The sequence below is a fragment of the Anser cygnoides genome, chromosome 2 (assembly GCF_040182565.1).
Source record: "Anser cygnoides isolate HZ-2024a breed goose chromosome 2, Taihu_goose_T2T_genome, whole genome shotgun sequence".
NCBI lineage: Eukaryota > Metazoa > Chordata > Aves > Anseriformes > Anatidae > Anser > Anser cygnoides.
The window spans coordinates 100,629,153-100,643,738 of NC_089874.1; the positions used below are offsets into that span (position 1 = coordinate 100,629,153).

The 14,586-nt window shown below is 37.4% G+C and overlaps 2 protein-coding genes across 8 annotated transcripts in view; one reads left to right on the top strand and one right to left on the bottom strand.

The window, feature by feature from the left end:
- Window positions 1-7,695, top strand: part of MBP (myelin basic protein) — a 90,121-nt gene extending 82,426 nt beyond the window's left edge. For both annotated transcript variants that reach the window (XM_013181154.3, XM_066992718.1), the window contains exons 4-8: window positions 632-736; window positions 1,208-1,243; window positions 1,846-1,878; window positions 2,867-2,992; window positions 5,872-7,695. In XM_013181154.3, coding sequence (XP_013036608.2) covers window positions 632-736; window positions 1,208-1,243; window positions 1,846-1,878; window positions 2,867-2,992; window positions 5,872-5,928 — 357 coding nt within the window. In that variant the 3' untranslated portion in view covers window positions 5,929-7,695. The remainder of the gene's footprint in view (window positions 1-631; window positions 737-1,207; window positions 1,244-1,845; window positions 1,879-2,866; window positions 2,993-5,871) is intronic.
- ZNF236 (zinc finger protein 236) overlaps window positions 6,356-14,586 on the bottom strand; it is a 75,115-nt gene continuing 66,884 nt past the window's right edge. For all 6 annotated transcript variants that reach the window (XM_066992717.1, XM_048079259.2, XM_048079256.2 and 3 more), the window contains 2 exons: window positions 11,814-11,990; window positions 6,356-11,380 (listed from right to left, as the gene is read on the bottom strand). In XM_066992717.1, the coding sequence (XP_066848818.1) occupies window positions 11,253-11,380; window positions 11,814-11,990 (305 nt within the window). In that variant the 3' untranslated portion in view covers window positions 6,356-11,252. The remainder of the gene's footprint in view (window positions 11,381-11,813; window positions 11,991-14,586) is intronic.

Sequence of the window (14,586 nt, forward strand, 5' to 3'; positions counted from 1 at the left end):
CACAATATTATTTGTGTCCTTATGCCTTCACTTAGTGGACTTTTCCATATTGCTACAGGAATGGAAAATGGAAAGTATTGCCACTCTCATTTAATTCCTTCATTCTAAAAAAGGTTGCTCTTGCAGTTCACCAGTGCTATGTAGTCGCTGAAAACTGAGAAAATGAGATCCAGCCCACTCCTGCTTTCGCAAGTGATCCAGCATCACCTTTCCTCAGGTTTCATTTCTAAAATTACATTACATGATCTTACTTAGAAGGAAGAAATTTTTTAAAGTTTCTGCTATCAGAATTGTCCCATAACAGACTTAGTTCCACACTGGGCTGTAATGTTAAAAACATGTACACCTATATCTATATATATGCATATACATACACCTATATATACACATGTATAACGTATATATACATACACGCATGTATGTACAGTGCATTTGCCATTGCATTAAAGAGTTGTTCCTTCGCAGCACTGACAAGTTTAGATCGCAGTCCCTGCAGACTGCTGAGGCATTGTCCTCCTTTGTTCTCTCCTGGTAAAAAAAAAAAAAAAAAAAAAAAGAGTCTTCCCTTCACACGCTTCCAGCTGCCCTTCCCTTCTCGCTGACTTGGCGCTATGCCTATTCTGCTTTGCAGGATATACACGCAGCCAGGGCCAGCCACGTAGGGTCCATCCCCCAGAGATCTCAGCACGGCCGGCCTGGTGATGACAACCCCGTAGTCCACTTCTTCAAGAACATTGTAAGTCTCACCTCTTCTTGTTACCTACTAGAATGAGAGATTTTCTTCGCGATCTGTCAGTAACCAAATAACCCACAATCGTTAGCCTCTGTGTGGAAACTCATGAGTTGTTCCGTGCTTTTCAGCTAACCATGCAATCTGATACGAATATAATTTTACCTGGAAATGCAAACACCACTGAAATGCTACAAAAAAAGTGGGTGAGCCCTCGATTAGCACAGACAAATTTTGACAACAGTGATTACAGTTATACAACTTCACCATTTACAAGGTTTGTGCTGGTGTCTTTGGCAGGGGGTGTGTTTAGACATGCCTTTTGTTTAAAAACAGCTATGGCAATAAAGAGTACAACAAAATTAAACAAGAACTAATACTAGGGTCTAATAGCTCAGATAATATGCAAAAGGCTTGATGGTTACCTACACTTACTGTTGCCTTGGTTTTATAATTCTGTTTTGTTTTGGTTTTTAGGTCTCACCCCGTACCCCTCCTCCAATGCAAGCAAAGGTGAGTGTTTGCAGGGCCACGTGCAACACCAGAGATTTTCTGTAGGCTCGTTTATGCCAATTCAGCTGTTGGCCTCATTAATTTTCTCTATCTGTATTAAATTAAAATCAGAAGCTATCTTTGGGTAAATCTCAAGCAAGGGACTAAGACTGAAAAGCCATGGTTCTCTTCCTCATGCGCTGGCTGATTTGCTGCATGGCACTGAGCCAAGTGCAGTCCCACACGAGGATCTTTGCAGCCCAATTCTGTTGGGATTTCATCGTGTAATATACAATATACCCAACAGTGGGCAATGCTTTCAGACAAGCCTCACCCGCCAGGAACTGTCCCTACATCTACTCAGCTCCAATGGCTCCTGAAGTAGCCGGCCCTGACAAACCATGGCTTGTGAAGGAAGCTCCTGTAATTTTGATTGAGAACTTTGCCTTCTTCATCTTTATGTCATGCCGGTACATAGACTGCTGATTTCAACCGATGCTTTGTTATCCGGCCAGTATTTCGTTATCTTTACTGCATTTCCATCACCATCTGTGCATCACACATGCAGATGTTATGTTCCACAGTGATCAACATGCCGTTGTTTCTGTTTCTTACATGTACAGGGAAGAGGATTATCCCTCACCAGATTTAGCTGGGTAGGTGATGAACGCGCTTGCAGTAAAAGCCATTTTATTTACCAGGCCAAAGCATATCTTGCTCCGCTGCCTCAAGCTGCTGCAGCAACGTGATAATTTTGTTTTGTCTCAATTTTGCTATTTTGCTTTTCCTGTTCCACTTTCCTCCCTCCTCCCACAGCACTTTAAGACGGTAACCATGCCGCTTGCTCTTATCCCAACAACTTGACAGCCTTGCAGCGATAACTTACTTCTTTTGCTTTAGCACAACGGGAGCAAAACCCACTGCATGGCAAAGCTCTCCTCCTTTAAAGATTCCCGGATGACTCATCTGCTGCATTTCTCTTTTCATGGGAATGACAAAAATAGGAGGGTGGGGCTGGGACAACATGGGAAGCTGCCCCATGGTTCCAGCTGTTCTTACACAGCAAACCCTGCAAAACTAACACTGCCACTAACTCAAGTATTTTGTCTTACCTTTCCTCACAACCCCTTTCAGTAAGGAGAGACCTGCCTGAACAGTTATTAGACAAGTTCTTCCTACAGTCATCACAGCTAATTCAATTCTACTTCTCCACCACAGGTTTGGTTTTGTTAGGAGAGGAACACGTACATTTTAAGATGAAAAACATTAAAGCCTTCATGCTGTTAACCATTTCTTTCGCCATCAGTAGACCACCAGTTTACTTGATGCGTTAGCCATCCCAGATCTTGTAAAACTTCAAACTTTTTCAGTTTTGCCACGCAGGTTAACATCCTGAGCATCCATTTTTGATTATTAATTCTTCTTTTACAGATTGGTGCTTCCCTCAGATTTAAGTATATTCCGATAATCTCCTAATATTTTCCTTCATCCTGGCTTACTACTTAAAAGGTTATTTTATTCCAACACGTTTATGGCTCTCGTTCAAGTATTGCATTTCAGCGATGACAAAGAAAGATTACAATGTGAATATATGCTAATTTGTATATGTTAATTTGCAACATACATGAAAATCTTTCTTTGCAGGGAGGTGAAGGACACAAGCCAGGATACGGAGGAAGCGGAAAATTCTATGAGCATAAATCTGCTCACAAGGGACATAAGGGATCCTATCATGAGGGCCAGGGCACTCTTTCCAAAATCTTTAAACTGGTAAAGTACAATTGAATTTACTATAAGTATGAAAAATTGAGTCCAGGAAAAAGAGAAGCCAGTCCTCTCCAGAACCTGTCATATTTGAAACTGCCACATTTCCTTAAAGCTTCTGAAGGAGCTAGGTATTCATGGACAAAACAGAAGGTTATCTCAAGGCCTAGTAAATACTTATAGGATTTACTAGAAACAGTAAAATACATTCCCAGTTACAACCAGGAAAGAAGGTAAGTCCACAAAGCCACACAGAGAGCTGCACCAGAATCCATTATTAAGGAACTCAAAACTGATCCGGAACTCAGGAGGTGAATAAGGTGACAATTTCTCAGCAGCAGCAGGCTTTATTTAGAGTAGTGAAAACAAAAGCCCACTGATACGCTGCAGAATGCAGTCTAGGTCATAGTTTCACAAATACTTGGTACAGATGCAGTAATAACTTGGGCAGTCCCTGCTTGTTCCCACCCCAGGTGTGAGAGCTCCTACGGTGTTGGCACAAGGACTTGTAAAACCACATAGGCAAATTAGAAAACCGTCATATTAAAAATAAACATTTCATCAAGATCATCTTTAATCTGGCCAATTCATTACTTTGAGACACCACGCAGCACCCTCCAGTGCTAATAAATGAAAACAGAGCAGGAAAAAAGTCAGGCGTGAGGATTTACATGAGCTGATCAAGCTACCAATAGAAATAGCAATTGAATTGCAGTTTAAATTAGAAAAATAAATAAATAAACATATATATATATATATATGCAAGGAAGATAAATGGAGAAAAGCCTAATCCTAGATGTATCATTAAAACAAGTTAGAGGCCTCAAATCAACTTATTAATTTGGATACTTAACATATGCAAAAAGAAATACATTTTTCACAAAACATCCAGTTCAGCTTTGGAACTTACCATCGCAGATGTGGATGCCAGCAGTATGCAATATATAACTTAAAAACACAGGGAAAAGAATTAAAAAATAAATACATAGATTATTAAGATTACAATATCCAAAAGTCACTAAATTTCATTATTTCTAGATGTTGGAATCCCTACTGGAACAATCAACACTGCACATTCGCTCATCCCTCTAAACTTTTCCTAGCGAGCTGCTGATATTCGTACATGATACTGTCATGTCTCTTTGGTCCGGCATAGCATGTCTGTCTGTCAGAAATTCTCAAATAAATTTGTCTTATAAAATCACCTCATAAATAGGTAAACAAGACATTAGGCTTCAGGTAAATCTATTTTGTTTTTTTTTCTTGACAGCAAAGACATCTGAAAATGTCGTATATTTCAGTTTTTCAAATCGAATCATTAGAAATATAAGTGAAAAGTGAAATACTTCAATTATCCTCGAATGTACGCTTACAAATCAAGCTGAGTAGGTACTTCAAACAGAATGAAGTTGTTCAGCTGTTTCTGTAGCTAACATTCCCAATTCCCAAAACAGAGAGATACCAATCCATTACTTACTTTACAACAACAAAAAACAGCAAACCCACAAACAGTTAAGCCTTATTCTCACCTGTGTAAATCTCCAAAAAAAAATATTCTTACTGTATAAGTGTCTATCTGGTGCAAGTCTAGAGCATGGTAGCATGGTAGCCCACGTTTCTTTTTACATTCTATGTTAGGTAAGACATGAAAAACACATCATATCCAGTGCTTTAACCAAGACTGTGTTTTTCCTCAGAGGTAGTAAAGCACTCACTGTGTAATGAATCATAATACACTAATCTCACATGAAGAACACTATCAGCAGTAATCTTAACTTCAAGATAGAGGATCCAAGTTACAAACAGCAGAGTTGATCATCTCAAACTCCTACTCTCCAACTGAGTGCATTACAAAACCTTCGCCTGTAGTAAAATATACATTACATGGCTTTTACATGGCTTAGGGCATGTCTCACTGTAAAGCTGTTTTTCAAACACATGCAGCATCAAGTGAGAGCTGGAAAACTTCAAGGAGGTAGTACGAATTCTTCTGTTGCAGTTTGATGGGAAAAGATACCCAATCAGCCTAATCTTATATTGAAATAAATGACTTAAAGAAAGAAATGCCAAACCTTCTAGCTTCGATCATCTTTACCATAAAACTGCTACAGGGCTTTTTTAAAATCTACGAATTGACACGAATATACTCAAAGACTGAGAGTTACCGCAGAATCACAGAATGGTTTGGGTTGGAAGGGACCTTTAAGACCACCCAGTTCCAACCCCCTGCCATGGGCAGGGACACCTCCCACTAAATCAGGTCACCCAAAGCTCCATCCAGCCTGGCCTTGAACACTTCCAGGGATGGGGCACCACAGCTTCTCTGAGCAAATCTTTTTTTTCCTATTTTGAAGCTTTCTTATGTGTAAGAGTAGGTCAGGTTTCAGCCCTTCATTTCTTCTTAGTGTTTTTTTTTTTTTTTCTTTACGTGCATCAGAGTCTTCCATGCAAGACTGATGTTGATAAAACTGCGTGCATTAAGAACTTACCCAAATAAATTGATTACGTTTCAACTTGTATGCAAGGTCTGGATTTTTTTTTTTTGACATCTAAGATGTCCAAATAAATAAATTGCTCTCATAAGTAAGGTCTGAATAAGAACACTCATTTACAAATGATTCATGAGAGACTGCCTAGTCCTGTATAAGAAGTTTAATGAGAACAAATTAATCCTAAGTGAAAATATATGAAAAGCAATCATCTCTTTCAAGTGAAAATTCAAGTAAGATTCAACAATATACTAGAGGTCACTGCAAAGTCATTATTATTATTATCTAATGTTAGATATTTATAACTTCATTGCATTACAGATAGACATTTTTAAGAGCACAGCCCTAAATATCCAGTACCTTTTAAGTAATTTAACTTTGCTCTTCCTTCCACAGGGAGGCTCTGGTTCCCGACCTGGATCACGGTCTGGTTCACCAGTTGCGAGGCGCTGAAGCTCTAAGATGTCACTCAAGGATCATGTACTCTGCTTCATAACGTAACGGCCTTAAAATTAATAACAACTGTGAGAATTACCTAGTTAGATGCAATCCATTACTTAATGGCAATTAGGTTCTGCATGCAGTAGATTACACAAACTTCTATTGGCAATCCCTGACCAACAGTTGAATGAAAGGAACACACAGAGTAGCTTTACTAGAAATTTTCCTTATTTTTATGTAAAGTAACAAGATCTCTTGACTTTACTTATTCTTCTTCAGGATGCCCTAACTGTACGCTGAACTTCATTATTTCTCCCATGCCCTTGATTTGAGCTCGAGTCTTCTGGTTTCATTTTACTGAACATCAGAATTGCAAATAAAGAGCTAACGTCTTGGATACTGAGCACTGCTGTTAAGGAATTTCTGAGACACTGCTGTAAAAAAAAAAAAAAAAATCCACCATGTGCAGAAGTTGTAAGGACTGTTTATCCAAATACGTTTTTTTTAATTTGGGATTTTTTTTTTGTTTTTTTTTTTTTTGTTTGTTTTAATCTTCCTTCTCTCACTCACAGAATAATTTATTTTCATAACAGGATTAGGCAGTCATGGAAAGGTTTACCAAACATTGGGAGTTCAAGGTATGTGAAATGTGGGAGGGGGCAGATGTTGTAGAATCAATACGATGCAGAGCAACTGTAATAAGGAAATGCTTTCCATACCAAAAATTGCTCGTCGCATCCAAACCATTAGAATCAAGAGCAGATGAGGGAGAGAAAGAGGATTTCAAATTTGAGTTAGACTAATGTTAAGAAACAAGGGATATTCCCAGCAACGAAACATCTAAGATCGCACATGTGACCACTGGACGTCACTGTTGCTCCACACGAACTCTGCTGCAGCAGCATTAACTTTGCAGTAAAATAAGTAAGTAAACAAACATATACATAAATAAGTCTAATTTCTGAAAGAGAGCCCTTCAGTACTGGTATCTCAGATAGTCCTGCACATCTCACGATAGAATTTCAAACCTAGTTCTTGGTATTGCAGCAGTGTTGGATTCGGTTGGCTCAGCTTTTGCCTGAATAACATCTGGATGCCTGTTCAGGGCAGTGCACCAAAGCCAACTCATAGTAAAACTACTGTGAACGTTTAACTGTTGTACTGTAGTTGCCTTATAGAAATAAATTATAGCTGAGTTAGATTTAGATATTAATTGTTCACAAATAACTAAAATGAATGTGTGGTGATGGTATTTCCAGCCACATAGAGAAATACAAGGCTCTTCTGAATTGCACTGTTTTATTACTTAAACTTACCATTCCTTCAAGCTATCACCTAAGTGTCTTAATTAATTCTTTTCTTTTTTTAGTTTTAGCCTATGTGTTGTAGACTACAGTTAATACTTCCCAGGCTGAAACTGCATCTATAGTAAGTGCCCAGTAAAAGTCACCTATAAACGTGTATGTTAATTCCATTTCACATCTAGATCTATTTTAGGTTTCTATTCAGCGTCTATTAATACAAAGCAGTGGAAGATGAGAGGATAGAAAATACATAGAGATTAAAGAAAAAAAAACCACCAAAATTATTAAGCGTACACACGCGTTACATCTTCTGTTACCTGCATTGTTTGCTATGTGTATTTTTCTATTGTAGCTTCGTTCAGATGTATACTCCGCGACGTAATAGTTGATTTAATTTGAACACATATTGTTCTTATAGGAACAAAGCTTTTAAAAATATTCATTATTGAAATAAAGTAATCAACTTGTAATGAAACTTGGACCAATTTTTGTCTCTTATAACATCCATTGTGTACACAACAGTATTATTTTCCCTGAAGTTTATTAAGAATTAAGATACTGGAAAATGACACTTTGGGCAGGACTCACTTGCCTGTTCACAGGCTCCTAGTGACATTGCTGGCGACTTAACATGGCCCACAAGGCTGACAAATATGACATGGGATTTATGGGAGACCAGTGTCTCTGCAGCAGCAGCTAAAGACCAGGGGAATACTGCAAGGCATAAAATGCCTATGTATAAACAATTAAATCCTGCCCTTTGCAGACAAGTATAGCACAAAGTGTCTTCCTTGAACAGAGCATGTAAAAACTCAATTTAATTTTTAAAGAATTCTTCAAAACTCATAAAGAATAATTAAGGTAAAAAATGAGAGAAATCTGAATACAGCACTGTACAGCTACTGATCATAGCTAAAGCCTCTTCCTTTCCTTCACCACTCTTCTCCCCAGTAACCTTTTTCAGAGGCTGGAAGTGTCTTTTTTGATTGTTTACTTCATACAGGAAGAAAAGGTACAGTAATTTAAAACAATATTTTACCAACACAAGTCTTGTGAGACTAAAACTTAAGAGTGAAATCTTTCTTTTTAATTACTCAATAGTAGCTTTGCTGACAAAACAGCAATTTATATGGTATGTGACTAATGAAAAAAAAAAGATTTTTCTGGTACAAATGGACAACCAACACTAGGAGTTTGTCATTTCTTGTGCTGAGGGAATGGACATAAAGACAAACCAAAAGCAATTCTTGAGCAGACCCATGCCAAAAGGCCTGAGGCAAGCAGAAACCTACTACTGCAACAAACCGGAAAGAACAGAGGCATTCCTAAGCCCTGTTTTGCCTTACCCCACTACTCAGTCTGACTCTTCAGCAAGGTCCCCGAATAAGGGTTCTTTCCAGTTCCTAAACAAGATGCATCTGCTTTGGATTTTCAAGAGCATTATTAACATATTTGTTCCAGTGCCTGTATTTGTACTGAACATCAGATATATTGCTCTGAAAGTTTCCAATTTGATCTCACCAAGTCATGTGCTATGAAAACCTCTGTATCAGGATACTTGGGAGTGGATTCCTGAAGTTCACCAGCAAGGAGGTGGGGTGGTGGTATGGCAAGCACACAAAATACCATGGTACAAAAATGTTTTTAGGAAGTCTATTTACTGTAACTGTAAGGACTGCAAGTGCTAAAGGAGAAGCAAACTGAATTCAGGAAAAGTGTCAGGTGACTACATAACTCATGCTGTTGATTTGTCACTTCCAAGATTTGCAACAAACACTTGTTGCCTCTTGTCGAGAAAACACTTGAAGTAATCATTTTAAAAATGCATCCTTTTATTCATGAGATCTGTTTTTAGCACATGATCTCATCTCTTAGTGCCAACCACTGCCACTTCTGACTTGCTGCAAAGCAACCACAGGCAGAGCATGTTCAAGAATCCCACTGCCAGTATGAAGGATGAAATTACATCTGGACATGACCACATGCAAATCGTTTTCTGTCGAAGTGTATTCGGCCACCTCTGGACACCGTCATCACATATGCAACAAATCAACTCCAGCAAACCTTGCTGTGCACACACACTATTCTCTGAAAGAGTGGGAGAAATGTTTTATACATGGCATGTATCTCACAGCCCATTTGAACGTTTTCAGGACCGTGTAACTTCAAAATCTGTCTTCTTATTGGTAAATAGGGCACCGTGTAAAGGGGTTGGTATGCCTTCAGACAACAACTGTAAAATTTCCTTCTTAAACAGCTGAAATACTAACACTGTCTGGAAGGAATGGCACTGCTGGAAGACCTTCAAATGCGCTCTTTAAATATGAGAGGCACACTTCTGTCAAACAGTTTTCAGTTTCCTAGAATCCCAAGTCAAATGCTTAAAAAATACACGAAGCAGAATTTGGAAAAAAGTAATATTATTTAACATGTTTTTGAATTAAATATTCCACATAACAAAAGTGTTATTTTCATGTCACCAACTATATTACTTATATACATATGCCAAAGAGTTAACAAAAGAATTGAGAGATGCCCTATCAAAAACAACAGTGATTTCTTGATTCAGCAATCCGAAATAACTAGTTTGTATCATAGACAAAGTATAGACAATATTTACAAAAAAAGGGCTTTCTGGATTTGAGAGCAATTATCTTTCAGAAAGTAAATTAAAATCCAGCTCTGTATTATAGTACAATGAATCCACCACTGATCTAGAAGTACTTGCAGCAAAATGAAAAGATGAACTTCCTGCAAATGGGATTAGTATTTACAAAATATACTGATCAGCCACACAGAGGCTCATATAACTTTAAATATATATATACAAGCACACATATATATAATCTATATATATGTAACATATAAATAAAACTCAAAAGAACAAGGTAAAAATAAGAAAAAAGCTTTGTCTTTGGAATGTCTAAAAGATGACTATGTTTTTACTCCAGTGTTTCTTTGCTATGAATATACTTAAGAAGTGGCACCTTTCAAAGCATTACTTAGTCAACTAGGTAGTTTTGCTGAAACAATGACTTCAACAACAACATATGAAAGTAACATGTTCCCAAATTCACAAAGAAAACAATGAGGAATTTACAGATTTGAAATAACCGTTCACAGCACCGGGGAATTTTGTATAATATAGATGACCTAATGTGCAACTCACTTTCTGACTGCCACTACCAGAGAACTGCATGTTTACTTCCCAAATTTAGTATACGGCTGTGCTTTCCACAGATACTGAGATATGTACCTGCTGATCCAGTACAGCAAACATAAAAGAGGATTTCTTTGTAACCTCTTCTAGTTTGAATTTTCTTTAAATAATTATTGCTGAGTTTAAAATCTCAGGCATTTGAATGTAAAATCTAACAACGAACTGAACTGCCCCTGTGGTTGGAATGGAAATGAATATGTGCCCTCTGAAGAGCTTAACTCAAGAAAAGCCATAAGTTTATGGCAATTTATTTTTTTTTCAAATTCTCAAAATGGTTAAAACAGAAATATAGCATTTTCACGTGCCTTGTAAAAACAAAAATCTAATTCATACTGCATGCATCTACTTTGTAACATTGTTTCCAAACTCAATTACTTCTTTAAACAAGAGGAAAAAAAAGGAAGCTAACAGCTTCATAGCTTCCTCATGAAGTTAATTTATTCTTCATCTCCTTTAAAAATGGGAATCGTTCTACTCTGGTATGAAGTTCCAGTTTATTTTTCAAATAGATATACTGGCTGTGAATTAGAAGATGAAACTGTATACAGTATTACCTGAGTTCATTGATTCACAGACAACTTGCACAGATTAAGTGATGTTTTCCCAATGTTTTTCAACAAGCTTAAAAAAAGACAATGATTCTTTTAGGTAATTTTTGTAAATAATTAAAAAAACTATAATATATTATTCTATTGTTAATATTTCCAATGCTTGAAGCTTCAACAGTAAAATCCATCTTTTTCTTCTCTGAAAACTTGTTTATAGAGAAATTCAAGTCCCAAAAACATTTTTAGCTTTCAGATTTAAAGTTGTCATCGAAAAACACTGCCTATACTTTGCCATTCATTTGAAGATTCTTGTACCACTTCTTCTAAATTCAGAGCACGACTAATATCTTCCCCTTCTTGTTCTTGATTGCTAGCTTGTTCTTGTACAGGACCTACCAAAGTACAAGGGAAAAAAGAAAAGTGAGTATGATTGGACATGTAGTGTAAGGAAAATGCAAATATCTTGGAATTATTCCTTGGGAATAAAGGTACTTGCTTTGAAAGGTACTATACAACTAACTCAGATTCTGAATAATTATTATACAGTATTTGAAAAAAAATCAAAAACTAATATAATTGTTTGTTTTCCTATTATAGCTTTTGAACTTCCTACTTTAACAATATACAGTTCCACATAAAAAGCAGGAACCAGAAGTGCTAACCCATCTGTTTCAACCTGCTTTCTGGGTTGTGTTCAAATATTAGCTCACCAGCACCGGTGCTACTGGTGCCTAAACCCTCAGTACCTTAGGGCAAGCGTTTTGTGTTTTCCTAGTAAACTACATGGCTTTCTGCACTCACCATTGCTATCGTTATGCTACATACCAGTGTAACCATGAGCCCGTTTCATATGGAGTTTCATATTGCTTTTCTGTGTAAATCCCATTGCACAGTAATCACATTTATAAGGCCTCTCTCCTGTGTGCTTTTTCATATGAACTTGAAGAGCGCTCTTCTGGTTAAAAGCCTTTTCACATAGTGTACACTGAAATGGCCGTTCCCCTAGAAGAGAAAAATGTATTTACTAAATTCTCATTTCAACATGTGCGATTCAGAATTCAATAAATATCATTAAGGTGACCTAGAAATTATGTAGACAAACAGTTTTTTTCCTTGAGTCTCTAGGAATCTAGGACATTTCTGGAGTACATTAATGATAACTTCTTGAGACAGATGACTGAGAAGCTAGCAAGGGGAGGTGTTCGGCTGGACTTCATAATCACAAACAAAGGAGAATTAGTTGGGAATGTGAAGGTCAGGAACACCCTTGGGTGCAGTGATTATCAGATAGTGGAATTCAGGATCCTGAGAGAAGGAAACAAGGCAAATGGCAGGATCACAATAGCAGGAACCAGGAGAGCAGATTTTGGTCTGTTCAGGGATCTACTTGGAATAATTCTGTGATTTCTGTGTTCTTGGGGGGAGAAAAGGGATCCTAATAGAAGTATATGAATGTAACAAGTATATTTCTATTAAGATGCCCCTACCCCAGGAGGACTTCAGATGCTTACGCTAACGTATGTTACAGTGATGCAAACAATACTCTTAAGATAGGCAGAGGGAAGACAGATTTGGGTGGTGGGCAAGCTGAAGAGAGAGGACTATTGTTCATACAACAAACTCAGCTACCAAATATAGAAATACATCCCTAGATCTTGAAAACAAAGCTTTTTATATATTTTAATTTTGAATTTTGAGGGAAAAGTGGGCAGCCTTGCAAAATATTTTTTTCTGCTAACCTGCCAAATAAAGGGACTCTCATATATGTCCGAAAGAAAGTTTTTTGGAAGACTGCTCTGATAAATCCATTCAATAATGTAATCACTACATGGTGTTTCCAACAACACTACTGAAAATAACTATGTGCAAAGCATCACTTCAAGGAAAACTCTCAAGAAATTAAGTTCCAGAGCATTACAAATCTTCAATGTAGTGGCAAAATTATGGCTAAAGCCCCACCCACCTTGATACTCAGATTTAACAGTTATCAATTACTTTAAAACCTAAGTTCCTTCCTCCACTGAAAGATCTGCTTTTTCAGCAAAAATGCTGACAGGTTTTCTGGGTATGTAGCATGCAGCCTGTGTATTTTTTTGTGTGTCTTCAGACTATAGATCAGAAAGGGGACTGACATAGAAATGAAAACTGCAGCACAGAGGTGTTCTTTGTATTTTTGTTAACAATTTCACTAGTTTGAAGTAGAAAATCTGTTTCCTCAGATACTTTTGACTAGAGTAATCTTGAAGGTCTTTTCCAACCTAGATGAATCTATGATTTTACTCATAGAGACAATGTGATTTTCTTTAGGCCACACAGATTCAGTAGGTATTGCCCATTATAAATCATTAAAAGTGTTTAATCAAGATAGGTATCAGTTTCTCACAGACAAGAATCATTTCTAAGTCTAAACTGATGGGCTTTCCTAAACTTTGATAGGAAAGCCTGTGTATGTAAGAGCACCTATCTAAAGATTTATTTGCAGCACATTTTCACTCATTTTTCTTAAGGGATTTTTAAAAGAGTAGTCATTCTTTCAGAAGAGAATGTTATGTTACAGCTGCAAGTCAATCTACAACTTCAAACAACAATAATATAAAAATGAATTCCGCAAGGATTGTTGCAGCTTGTGGCCATTCCCAGCTTATGAACACTCAAGTCCAAGAAATCCCAAAATATCTGACAACTTACTGAGTATATTATAAATGATTCCAAAATAGGAAGATTTTTTTTCCCTATGATTGTACAGATTTATGAGAAACAGATGCATAAACGGACTCTGGTCTCTCCACAGCCTTCCTGAAGGGCTCTGTGTCTATTACAATGGACAGCATGAGCCAAAGCAGGGAGGAAGGATACTGGCTTCTTCCCTGATTTCAAGCTATTTGGGGAACTCTTAGAACAAAACACTCCCTTTTCCTAAAATCTGAATTATTTAAGCCAGTTATACAGAAAGCAAATTATCGTGGAATTCTAAAGATGGTTAATCTCCTTTCATTGTAACTCCTGGCTCTCCTTTCCCACCCCCACTATAACCAGAATGTTCCTTTCTACCACTGTAACAACAAAGAAGCTCTGCTCCCCTTCTTCAGTTTTTCTCCCACAGAGAGTCACCACTCATCCACAGCTGAAATTCTCTTGGGGTAGGGGGTGGAGGAAAGAGAAGCATGCACAGGCAGCCTGTTAAATCAGAATGCACAGGATCACCAGAGACCTCTAAAACATAACAGCTGTAACAGATCAAATCAAAGCCTACTCTCACAACCAGATGAGAAACCACCTTCAACCAGGTGTAAAAAGCTTTTATAAAGCAGGCTTACAGACACCTATGTATTATGGGAATAAATACAACTAGCTACAACTGAGCAGTAATAAATGCTGCTAGCTGACAAACTGCTGCAAATGCCCACTACCTCTATCTATCCATGCCTCCTACTGCAGCATCTGTAAACCTGTTCTCAGGATTCCCAAATCTAAGGATTTCCTTTGTGAAACGCCTCAAACCATAAATTAATCTTAAGTTCATGAATCTTCTCTATCCACCCTCCTATCTTTTCCTGCTAGAGAGATCTCAACAGTAGGAGAACAAAAAGTGAAAAAA